Source organism: Heloderma suspectum, chromosome 4 (genome assembly GCF_057233095.1).
Source record: "Heloderma suspectum isolate Gila_16-S chromosome 4, 16-S_ref, whole genome shotgun sequence".
NCBI lineage: Eukaryota > Metazoa > Chordata > Lepidosauria > Squamata > Helodermatidae > Heloderma > Heloderma suspectum.
This window is the reverse complement of record NC_139461.1, coordinates 85,884,196-85,897,183: the sequence shown is the minus strand read 5'-3', so window position 1 is coordinate 85,897,183 and position 12,988 is coordinate 85,884,196. Positions and strand designations below refer to the sequence as shown.

At 41.3% G+C, this 12,988-nt stretch overlaps 1 protein-coding gene across 1 annotated transcript in view; it reads left to right on the top strand.

Annotated features, from left to right (window-relative positions):
- PIEZO2 (piezo type mechanosensitive ion channel component 2) overlaps positions 1-12,988 on the top strand; it is a 373,451-nt gene that overhangs the window by 245,671 nt on the left and 114,792 nt on the right. Inside the window, exons 10-13 of the mRNA XM_084849861.1 lie at positions 405-443; positions 2,906-3,044; positions 4,665-4,813; positions 5,037-5,273. Coding sequence (XP_084705987.1) covers positions 405-443; positions 2,906-3,044; positions 4,665-4,813; positions 5,037-5,273 — 564 coding nt within the window. The remainder of the gene's footprint in view (positions 1-404; positions 444-2,905; positions 3,045-4,664; positions 4,814-5,036; positions 5,274-12,988) is intronic.

The following is a 12,988-nucleotide window of genomic DNA, read 5'->3' as shown; positions in this document are numbered from 1 at the left end:
GCTTCTGCAAGTGCTTGCACCATGGAAAGTTTCGGTGGAGCTCCACTAGCACTGCTTAAGTTCACAGAATGACACAGTTGGATACTGCCCATGGTGACATTTCTTTTGGCTGGAGCTCCCTTCTTAAAATCCTCAACTAGAACTGTTGTTACCAACAGTAACTTTATCGGTACCTTTATTTGTCATTTAGAAGTATATAGTTATTGTACAATGTCCATCAATAATATAATTCTACAGTGTATTCTTTATAGGTTTCCAGAGTATTAGTAGTATATATGCATGCAGTAATTAACATGTTCCTCATAGCAAATGGTCAGTTTTGAGGCTAAAATGTAACACTTAAGAATATTTTATGCTTCAGCTATACGTCTCAACTAATAAATTATTCTTGCCTTGCTTTGCAGCATCTGACAGTGACTGGGGATGAACACAAGTCATCTGATGTTAGTACATGGTCTCATTCTTGCAATTAATTTGATCTGCAGTTTTTTGTTGTATCAAGAGTTTTCTAACTCCAAATAATATTTTTTAGGGGACAGGACCATTTGGCTCAATAGAAGATCTCAGTCTTCAGAGTTATCTGCCTTTATATAACCTAGAAGCAGTAGCCAGTACCTAGCTTGCTGTTGTGCCTCCTCAAGATATTCAGGAATAGCTGACTGCGTACTGCCACTCTGTCTATTATTTACTGATCGTGTCTCCATAATCCAAGATTGGCTATTACTGTACTTTAATAATTACTCTGTTGTGTTATTCTCATAAGAACATAAGACAATTTCTTTCTTTCTTTCTTCATTTCATTTCTATACCGCCCAATAGCTGAAGCTCTCTGGGTGGTTCACAAGCCCTGCTGGATGTAGTCAAGGGCCTATGTAGTCCAGCATCCTTTCTCTCACAGTGGCCAAGCATATGCCTATGGGAAGCCCACAAGCAGGACATGAGGACAATGGCCCTCTCTTTCACTGATGCTCCCCGACAAGTGGTATTCAGGGTCATGGTGCCTCTGATCCTGGAATATATGGCTATCTAGGCATACCTAGAGGGGAATTCTGAAGAAAACATGTTCTGTGTTTGCTCTTTTCTTGACTGCTACTGACACTTCGAGCAAATAACTCTTCTTCCTCGTTTAGTTCGTACAGAATTCCTTGGGAGATTAGATTCCATTGATTTCAGAGGAATGTATTCCCATTTAAACGTGCTTAGAATAGCAGATCAGTTTGGACGTTATATGTTATGGGTTGCTGTGTGTCGTCATTCACGCAGACACATGACTGCCGTGTATTCTCGTGTAACGACCAGTGTGAATCTAAGGGGGCCTCTAACCACAAGTATGGTGCACTCACCACAGACTTATTCACTATGCTCTTACTAAAATGGGGAATAGCTACTTCTCTAACACAGGGAAATTGGATAAAATGCTACTTAAAAGTCCAAAAACATGAACTTTATTTTTTACAGGTTTTTTCCCCTCAAAAAACACATACATGTGCATTCGTTACAGAGAGAATGTTGGCTTGGTTAGTATACCCACCCCTTACCGCATGAGTCAGTATACCAATTCTAGTAGTCCCACCTAGAAAAGATATTAAAGAATGAAGATTGGGGAAATGAATATTAACCAAATACGGAGGGGAAGGTGGCGCTATGGAAATGGCAGAGCAAGGGGCTAGAAGGATATACGACCAGAGTAGCTCAGGTGCTGGAGAAAATGGTGAGCCACAGAGGGTAGAAATGGATAGAAATGGAAAGGAAAAGAAGTAAGAGCAGGAGCAGCTATAATTACCAGATGTCAGAGGAATGGGAACTCAAAGGACTTCGCTTCCTGGTTGGCTGCCAAAACATTTAAAAATACTGGGGGGCAGAGACTACCCTCGGGTTTCTCACCTTAGTTCCAGATTACAAAAATGGGGCAATAGCCTCAAGCTGCTCTAGATTTGTTGACAATGGGCTGCACCACATAGTCCATAGACAGCCAAAAGAAAGGTGTCTGGTAAGTAAGGATGGGGACCGAATGAAGGCTAAACTGTTATTAGAGTCGCCGGAGCCACCACAATTTTGGTTGGAAACAGACTTTTCATTAGCTGCTTCTTGATGCTCTAGACTTCCTGTGGAACTGATTTCACACTTTGAGACTCACTACCACCAACTCATGCATAGGTCGCAGTCCCCTTACTAGGCACCATAAGGCTAGCAGGCTGTGTTATGTGTGGAACCCGGCTCTAGATGCAGTAGGATGCTTTACCCGGGATAAAGCTCTCTCTCGTTCTCTCTCTCTCTCTCTCTCTCTCTCTCTCTGGGTGTATGAAGTAAACCGATTTATCTTGGCCAAATGGAGCAGGAGAATGGGGGTTTCTGGAGTAGAGCAATAATTGTTCTGGGTAAGCCACAAGGAATGATATTAAAAGTGAGTCTGGCTCCAGGTTTATTCTCAGTGCTGAGATGCACCAAAGTGAGAATTGCCCAAGTAGAAAGAATGAACACTTACTGCCTAAACTCTAAGGCAGAACAATGAGCTCAGTGGCTCAGTGGTTGGGCTCAGGATGGGTTAAAACAAGTTTGGTTCTGGTCACTGAATAGAAATAACAAGGACGTTCCTTTCTTCTTGATTATTTTTTAATCTACCTTGCTATACAGAGAGCATAGCACAATCTTCAAAACAAAAAGCTGTCATTGCGGGTGCTAGACATGGTCATATCTGTCACTCTTGGTCTGCTAAGATAGTTGATTTCTTGTGGTCAAACTCCTTCCATCCCGAGCTTGTGACTTATTTTCAGTCCATATGGAAATTCTATGGTACCTGAAGCATCATTGGTATTTTTTTTTAACAAGAAAAGTAATATAAGTGATTGCTCTAGCACAATGTTTGTTTTAAAAGGATTTCTTTTCTCTAATCCTCACTCAACAGGTCCTGTTGGTGACGGTGAATGGCACACCTGTTGATTATCCGAGCATACAGACATTGCGTCCCATAGAGAATGGGCCTGCCAAGGCAGATATGTACTCAAGTCCACGTTACAAATGGGACCCATCAGCTGATGGCTCAGGTAGTAGCAAGAATTGCTTGGGGATTCTTTTTATGTATCCATCCAATATCCTGTCTTTTTCTAAAAGTCTGATGCAGCTTCTGTGATCTCTCTCTCTCTCTCTCTCTATATATATATATATATATACTGATTGCACAAATATGACTAAATACAAAGTTGTATTGAGTTAAAATTTCAAAAAGCCAGCAAAAAGTACCATGGAAAACAGCTAAACTAGCCACATGCTGCTTAAAAATGGAGCACAAAACCAGGCTGTAGATGCCAGCCTAAGCTCTTTTTATACATTCTAATAAAGTATGTGCTCTGGCAACTCAGCCTTGAGACTGTGACTGAAAATGCCTTGCTCCTCCCCATAACTCTTCTAACTTTCCCCATTGAGAGGGTCTTAAGCAGGGCCTAGCCCACTGGCCTTTTGTGTTGTTTTCTTAAGCTTCCTTTGTTGAAACTTATAATAAAAAAAGATTTTAAAAAAAGATTTTTTTATTTTTATTTTTTGCATATGAGGGTATTGTGAAAGTTTGAAAAGTTTTATCACAAGCTGCAAATGTTTGACACACAGGCTCCAACGACCTCATTGTTCATTTCAGCTCTTCCAGTCAAGGAAGAGCAAAACATGGAAATGCCTACGAAGGCAAGTGCAGCTGTATGTAGTTGAAACCGTAGCAAACAGCTTGCTAACAACATTTTCATGATTCCTGCAGTATATTACTACTTTAACAATATTTTGAAGTTATTGCCCATTTCCAGTCCGATGAATTCACATATGGTTAAGCTACATGAGTGTTTTATATCCTGCAATACAGAAGGTAGTGATACATCTACTAGCCCAGTACCTCAGGTACTCATTTGTATCTCTTTGGATTGAAGGTAGCAATATATTTACAGATAAAATGTTATACCTATTTTTTATCTAAAGCAGCATAAGACTGCAAGTGAAACCCAATGTAGTATAATCAAAATTGTTAATATAGGTCTGGAAAAAACCAACACAGTACATACATGTACATAAATATGCTTGATAGAAAAACATTTGAGTAGTCTATACTACAATATCAATTTCTGCTCTTATCCTGATGAGAAAATAAGGGTTTGGTGTAGGAATGGTCAAGGAATTAATTTTCATTTGGTACATTTCAAAGTGAACTGACCTGATTCACACACCCCAGACTAATATGTGGATAAGAACATGGTTATTCTTTGGATTTTGCACTTCTTCAAATTTTCTGATGCAATTCTTGGCTCAAAAAACATACCAAAATGCATATAAAAATGGATATTTTAAGATAAAATATATTTGGAAATGTGTACTTCGAGAGAAAATACATTAAATATATATAATTAAATATGAATTTTCATGCAGATTTTTAAAACATTTACAGATTAATGCAGAAATGGGATGGAATGGGCTTATGAGTAAATACGTATGGACCAGAAATAGAATGATCCATCTATCCTATTTGGGATCTTTATGGACAAACCATGGGTTGGATCCAGAGGTTCTTTTCCATGAACAGAAGGAGCTTCCATTAACAAAAGATTTCTAACATGAACAGGGAACCGTTGGATCCAACCCAATATTTGTAGGCTTTTGCCATTCATACAATTCTTTTATCTTCTTAGAAAAGAAAGAGGAGGAGGAAGAGGAGGAAGAGGAGGAGGAGGAAGAAGAAAATATTGAGGAAGAAAAAAATTCCAAAGTCCATGCAATGGTCACAGTTTTCCATTTTATTATGAAGCAAAGTTATGTTTGTGCTTTGATAGCCATGATGGTAAGTTAAATAATCTGTTTGCAATAGGTCCATCTTAAAACTAGGACAATTTGTGGTCAAGGGGTTAAAATGTTGTTGTCTAAATTTGTTATGGCAGGTCCTGCCCAGCTCTCACTAACTGCAATGGGTGTAGAATGGCTAAAAGTCCATATGCAGTTCTGAACCATCAACTAAGCATTATTGTTATAATGATTGTCACTCTTGTCTTTTCGTTATCTTTAAGGCCTGGAGTATTACTTACCACAGCTGGTTAACATTTGTGCTGCTGATATGGTCATGCATACTTTGGATGCTACGTGACCGAAGGAGATATGCTATGATCAGTTCACCTTTTATGGTGATCTATGGAAACTTGTTATTAACATTACAATATATATGGAGTATTGAGCTGAATGAAGACGAACTTCCTCAGGTTTCGGGATTTCTAGAACGGAAAGCTCCTACAGAATTAGCATCAAAAGTAAGTGTTTTTAAAAAACTAAGCAATATTCTGCCAAGAGATCCTCAGTTCATACAGATTCAAACAGAAATACCTCTAATGAGCAGGGGAATAATAATTTTAAAAAAAGAAAAGACGCAAGCTGTGACTGGGATCTTAAAAGGCCATGTGTGTGCATGCATGTGCATACGCCCAAATAATTTTGGCACGGGTGTATCTGATGCTTTGATAATTTTCACTTCTGACCGCAACCTTTTATATTGCATTCGATGTCACTGCAAATGGCACCCTTAAGGACCAACGTTTGGGGAACACAAGGAACATTATTTTGTCCTATTAATTACACTTAGCAGACTTTTTTCTGCAGGAGACTTGGCACAAAGTTATTGAACTGGCTTCATGAATCCCATAAAAGAAATGTGAATTGCATTTTTCTTTTGTTTCACTGGCCCATGCATTATGATGCACTAGATTCTCTCTTAAAGTGAATTCTCTACTTCTTAATCCCTGCTGGCTACTCCTTAATTTATAATGAATGTGAAAATGAGCAAACACTATATTATCTTCTCTCAAAGGTAGCATTAGTGCTCTTAAAACAGATTAAATGGTCCAGAGGTTCTGTTGGATATGTTGTACACTTTCTCTCATTGATGTTATAAATATCTCTCAAGGGATTTAATTGCTTTTGTATATTGCCAGCAACTTTGCCATAAACCAAGGTGCTTTGTAAAATGTCTTATCTAACATTAGTGGCTATCAAGAAAATTAAATTATAGCATGAACAAAAAAGATATATGTACACACCATAGGATACATTTGTATATTTGACTAGGTAAAAGATGCTCTATGGACTTAAACATAATTTAAGTTTGCCTTCAATAGAAACAGACAGATAAATTGACCATAATTCTCTTTACTGAGTTTTTCAAAATGTATGTTGAATTAAATAGAAAATGTGTTGCTTTGTTGAAGACGCTGCCCTCCTGAGAGAGTTTGAAAATAGAAGCATCCTGTGTAGGAGTTATAATATGTAAAAGAGAAAAAGGTATAAAAATGAGAAATGGGGCCTGGTCAGTTAGTCATAGGGTAAGTGTGCTTATCTTTCCCTTTGAGAAAGGAGAATAGCCCTATCCATGAAGGACCAGGTGACCCTCTGAAGATGAGGTTCCATGAGGACTTCGGTTAGCACCCCTGCCATTGACTTTTGATTAAAAGTACATGATCCTGAATGTTTTTTTAAAAGCAAGTATATTGACATACTACTTTATATACAAAGTAGAGATGCATGAATCTCTGTTTCACTTTCTATAACATTTGCATTTTTTCAAACATGATTTTGTTCCATCCCGTTTCTCCATCAGGCTGTGTTTCTTTAAAGTCTGTGTGAAAATGTGTATGCATTTTGTGTCCATTTCTCCTAATAATAGTTACATTTTTGCAAGCAATTTTCCCCAATAGGTGCCTTTTTGTTTGCTGTTTTCCAAAATGTATAAAGATTTGTACACGATTTCCCCTGATGTATGCGCTTTTTATTGGGGAACTGTATCGTAAAATTTGGAGGAGGGTGAAAACCAAATGATAATTGTGTTCTGGTTCATGTATTAGTTTGGGAAGTGTGAATTCTATCAGTCCATATTAAAATGCAGACCTAATACATTTGTGTCCTGATCCTAATACAAAGCAAATATTCATTTGCTTTCATTTATTATATTTCTGTACTGCCCCGTAGCCGAAGCCCTCTGGGCAGATCACAAAAATTTAAAACCATTAAAATACATTATATAAAATATAAAACCATTCATGTAATGGCACGGAACAAACAACACACACAACAACATATATCTAAAAATTTAAATCGATCAGCCAGAGACAATCAAGAGACTCATTATATGCTGCCAAATGCCTGAGAGAAGAGGGCAGTTTTAATCTGGTGCCGAAAAGATGACATTTATTTGTTTGTTTGTTTGTTTGTTTATTTAAAATATTTCTTGGCTGTCTTTCAGGGCAGAAGCCCTCCCAAGGCAGCTTACAACAATAAAATACATAAAAACAATTAAAATATTAAAAGTGATAAAATATAAAAACAGTAAAAGCCAACAATAAAACCAACAGTGATGTTAACAGCAGCAACAGCAACAATAGCAGTCATATCAACAGAAGGCTAAGGTAAATTAATATGTTTTCAAGGCCTTCTTAAAGGTCTGCAGTGATGGAGCATGGCGGACCTCTGATGGCAGCTTGTTCCAAAGGTGTAGGGCCACTGAAGAGAAGGCCATCTCATGTGTGGTCACCCACCTGACTGCTCTCACAGGGGAGGAAGTGAGAAGGGCCTCTCTTTCTGATCTTAAAGTGCGGGCAGACTGATATGGGTGTAGGCAGTCCTTCAAGTAACTTGGTCCCAAACTGTTTAAGGCTTTAAAGGTAAAAAAACCAGCACTTTGAATTGGGCTCGGAAATGCATGGGTAACCAGTGCAGCTGGCACAGTAGAGGCGTTATGTAATCCAATTGCCTAGCCCCCACCAATACTCTGACAACTGCATGCTGCACAAGCTGGAGTTTCCAAACCATCTTCAAAGGTAGCACCATGTATTGCACAATACCGTAGTCCAGGCTGGACATGACTAATGCGTGGATAACTGAGGCAAGGTCCGTCCTCTCCAGATAGGGCTGCAGTTGGCATATCAGCCTAAGCTGGCAAAAAGCACTCCTGGACACTGCAGCCACCTGGGCTTCCCCAGTTAGCTCAGAGTCCAGGAGGGCTCCCAAACTGTGCATTTGGTCTTCCAGGGGGAGTGCAACCCCATCTAAGACCAGTTGTAAACCTCCATCTGAAGTAGTTGGTTTCCCAACCCACAGTACCTCCATCTTGTCTGGATTAAGTTTCAGCTTGTTCACCCTCATCCATCCCAAAACAGCCTCCAGACACTGGTTCAAGAGTTCCACAGCCTCCCTGGGATGTGCAGATGGAAAAGAGAGGTAGAGCTTAGTATCATCCTCAGACTGATGACATTTCAGCCCATACCTCCTGATGACTTCCCCCAGAGGTTTCATGTAGATGTTAAAAAGCATGGGGGATAAGATAGAACCTTGCGGCACCCCACAGGCTAATGGCCATGGGGTGGAACCGAAGTCCCCCAGCACCACCTTCTGAGACCGCTCCTCCAGAAAGGACTGGAACCACTTTAAAACTGTGCCTCCCAAGCCCAGTCCAGATAAATGATCCAGAAGGATACCATGGTCGATGGTATCGAAAGCCGCTGAGAGGTCCAGAAGAACCAACAGGGTTGCACTCCCCCTGTCCATTCCCTGGTGTAAGTCATCAACCAGGGTGACCAAGGCTGTTTCCATCCCATAACCAGGCCTGAAACCTGATTGGAATGGATCAAAATAATCCATTTCATCCCAAACTACTTGGAGTTGTGAGGCCACCACGTGCTCCAGCACCTTGCCCAAGAATGGCAAATTTGACACAGGGCGGTAATTATCTGGAACCATGGGGATCTAAATTTGATTTCTTCAGCAAGGGCCTCACCACAGCTTCTTTCAAAGCTGTAGGGACCTTGCTGTCCTTCAAGGTGGTATTTACCACCTCAGAAATCCAGATATCCAGGATCCAGATTTCACAAGCCAGGATGGCAAGGATCTAAAGGGCAAGTAGTAGGCCTCAGTCCTCCAAGCAGTTTGTCCACATCCTCAGGTTGCACAAGCTGAAAGGAATCCATAACATGATTAGATGGTGCTGCCAGGCAGGCCTCAGTGAGATTATTCCATAAATGGGGAGCCACCACCGAGAATACACCCATGCTACAAAATAATTTCAGAGGGAAAGGGACTTCACCCTCTAGGCTTGAGGAGAGAGTTTTGGGCTCAGACATGGCATGCCAAATTACACACTCTTTCTAAAAACTAAGAGTGCAACTCTGTTTTTCTTCTTTAGCTAAAGTGATGGGAAGTAAGAATTGTTAATAAAAAATAATGCTATACATTGGATACTCACTGTTGGCAGCAGGATGAACCAGATACCTCTGGGATCCCCCACATCTGGAATCTAGGTGTATGCTGTCTCTGAATCCAAACATTTTATATAGCCATCATGACTAGCAGCCATTGATAGTTTTATTTATCTAGTCCCATCTTAAGGCCATCTTAGCTAGCGGTTATCACTACGTCTTGTGGCACTGAATTTCATAAGTTATGTGTTGTGTGACAATATCCTTGTCTGTTCTGAATCTACTGCCCATCATTTGTATTGAATGAGTTTTAGTAATATAAGAGAGGGAGGAAAAACGTCTCTATCCACTTTCTCCACACCATGCATAATTTTATGAGACTCTGTCATGTTCTTCCCTTTTCTAACCTATAAAGTGTCAAACAATGTGGCTCATTTACTGCTATGGAGGTCCCCCTGATCATTTTGGTTGGCCTTTCTTACACCTTTTCCAGCTGTACAATATCCTTTTTGAGATGGGCTGACCAAAACTGTAAGTTATATAAATAGATATAGCCAGAATAGAAACCTTAAACAAGGGCTATAGAATAAGCCAACATTGTCCTGTCTAAAGATTTAAGAAGGATCAATAAAATTGTGTTTCAGTTACTAAACATAAGTACATAAGGAGAGCCGTGCTGGATCAGACCAAGAGTCCATCTAGTCCAGCATTCTGTTCACGCAGTGGCCAACCAGCTGTCGACCGGGAACCCACAAGCAGGGCATGAGCACAACAGCACCCTCCCACCCATGTGTCAGGAGCGCCCTAGCTGACTCTTGTAGGCCCCACCAATAGCCAACTCAGGACACAGACGAAGAGGAATTCTTTCCGAGACTTTATTACTTTATGACTCTTTCAGATACTAATCACTAGCGACAAAGCAAGGAACAGCACTGGGGAAAGATAGCAGAGTAGCCTAAGCTCCAGGTAAGGCAGTTGGTCCCCGTTTGAAGGAGAACCATGGGAAGACCCTGAACTTATGGGCTAGGGAGAGATCCTCCCTCTTTCTCTTGGGTCCTCGGGACGCGACCGTTGTTTGCATGCCAAGCAAGCGCTACGCCTCCTTTCGGCGCCCTCCATCTGTTGTCTCTCCCTGCGTCTGCGCCAAGCGTCCAGCAAGCCCCCCTCCAGCGCTCTCTCAGTGCCAGGGTCACTATCTATCCCAGGAATGCTGGCAGGAGGAATCTCTGCCAGCTGCTGTGCTTGTGAGAGATGAGCGAGCTCCTCTCCCACGGATTGCTGTTCCTCCTCAGAATCAGAACTGCTCTGGGGCTCTATTGGCTCAGTTTCCACCCTGACACCATGTACCCCAGCAACTGGTGTACATAGGCTCACTGCCTCTAGTACTGGAGGTAGCACATAGCCATCAGGACTATAGCCATTGATAGCCTTTTCCTCCAGGAATTTGTCCAATCCCCTTTTAAAGCTATCCAAATTGGTGGCCATCACTACATCCTGTGGTAGCAAATTTCATAGTTTAATGATGCACTGTGTGAAGAAGTACTTCCTTTGATCTGTCCTGAATCTCCCACCAATGAGCTTCATAGGATGACCCCAGGTTCTAGTATTTGAGAGAGGGAGAAAAATGCCTCCCTATTCACATTTTCCACACCATGCATAATTCTGTACATCTCTATCATGTCTCCCCCTACCCTCCTTTTTTCCAAGCTAAACAATCCCAGCTGTTGTAAACTTCTCTCATAGGGGATCTGCTCCACCCCTTCATCATTTTAGTTGCCCTTTTCTGCACTTTTTCCAGCTCTGCAATAACTTTTTTTAGGTGCGGTGACCAGAACGGGACACAGTATTCCAAGTATGGTCGCACCATAGATTTGTATAGGGAAAGTATGATATTGGCAGTTTTATTCTCAATTCCTTTTCTAATTGTACCTAACATGAAGTTTGCCTTTTTTATGGTGGCCACACACTGGGTTGACATTTTCATTGAGCTGTCCATCACAACCCCAAGATCCCTTTCCTGGTCAGTCACTGCTAGCTGAGATTCCATCAGGTTATACTTGAAGTTGAGATTTTTTGCCCCAACCTGCATCACTTTGCACTTTGCAGCAATCCATTGCTTCATGGATTGTATAATTCTTACAAATAAAGCCTTTCCATGTAGTAAAAAAGAAATGCATAGGTTGTCTACACCTTCTTGATTATTATGCATAACTCCATCATTGCATATATGTGATGAAAAACCATGGCCATTCCATGGTTTCCACTATGTGTACAGTACAGTGAAATAGATGCATGTATGAATGTTGCGTATTACATATGCCATTCACGTTTTTTATACCAAATTTCTTAAAATAGCCTTAGTGTAATGCACAACCCTACCTAAGCAGCAGAACATAGCTTGGCAAGTACAATTAGTCATGTGGCAGGACCCAGAATTGTGGGTATCTGGACACCAGGTTTCATACATCTGCCCTCACAATCCATTTAGGATTGGGCACAGGCTTCTTCAGAGACTATCCACCCCTTTTGGACTGCCCCACTTTTCCTGGAGATGCCACAGAAAAGCCACTGTTAGACCTTAAACACTGCCAGAATTATGCATTGGGATTCATGGGTACTCTCTTTGCCAAGGTTATTGGGTTCTGGGTGGCATGTTACCCATGGCAACAAGTCACCCTGCTTGGGTTTGCACATCACAATAAGCCTTGGTGACTGCCCGCTGCAGCTTGAATATTCACAGTGGTGGCCAGTATGTGCCGCAACCCACCATGGCTTATTTAAGCCACGGCGGGTGCCGCTGATCATGCAGACTGGGTTGGTGAATGTGGCTGCAGCTTTGGCTCAACCTTGCCTCTGCAAAAGTTTGTTTTTTTAAAAAAAAGGAGAGGAAAGAGGATTCATCACCTGGTGAGGAGGAGAAGGACCAGCCAGAAAGAAGGAAGAAGAGAACCAATAGCTCTTTCTTTTTTTTCTTTCTTTCTTCCTAATTTTTATAGAGGTTGCCAGGAGTGTCTGGCAGCTAAGCTCCAGTGTGCCCAACAACCTCTGTAAAAGTTTAGAAAAAAGGAAAAGGGACCTTTTAGTTCCCTTCTCGCCATTTCTCACAGCTGGTTAGTCACAAGGGAAAGTGAACAACCAGATTGTTGAGTCAGGAAGAGAACAAACAGCTCCTTTCTTTCTTTCTTTCTTTCTTTCTTTCTTTCTTTTCAACATTTTACAGAGGTTGTCCAGCATGTTGGGCAGCAAAACTCCCGCACAGAAAAAGAAAGGGGGGCCTGTTCATTCCCTTTTGCACTTGGGAAGTGGTGGAGGGGAGCGCAGGGAGCAAGCAAGCAGGGCAGGGCAAGTGGGTGGAGACAAGGTTTAGCAGCCAGGGTGGAGTGGGGTGTATGTGGAAGACATCTTGGCCAAAGCTTCTTCAAGCTTGGCAGCACCACTGAATGCATATCTGTTCATTTAGGAGTCATCTACATATATCTGTGGCATTTGGTATTGTGACAAATGCAATGAAGGGTGCATATTTGTCCCATTTGCCCATTCGTTCCAAGATGAATGCACGCTCCTAGCAGTGGGAGGGTTCTAGGGACCTGATCCATACATAGCCCACTTCAAGGCTTCAAGATTAGGCTGGCAAATGTTTGGAAGATGTTCAGCAACATAATCTAGTTCCTGTGAATTATTTCCAGCGAGCACCAGGTTATGCTCATCACTAAAGACAGTAGGTAGTTCCATTGAATCATGAACATTAAATAGCATGTATGAGATATTCTAACTTTCTCCTGTTT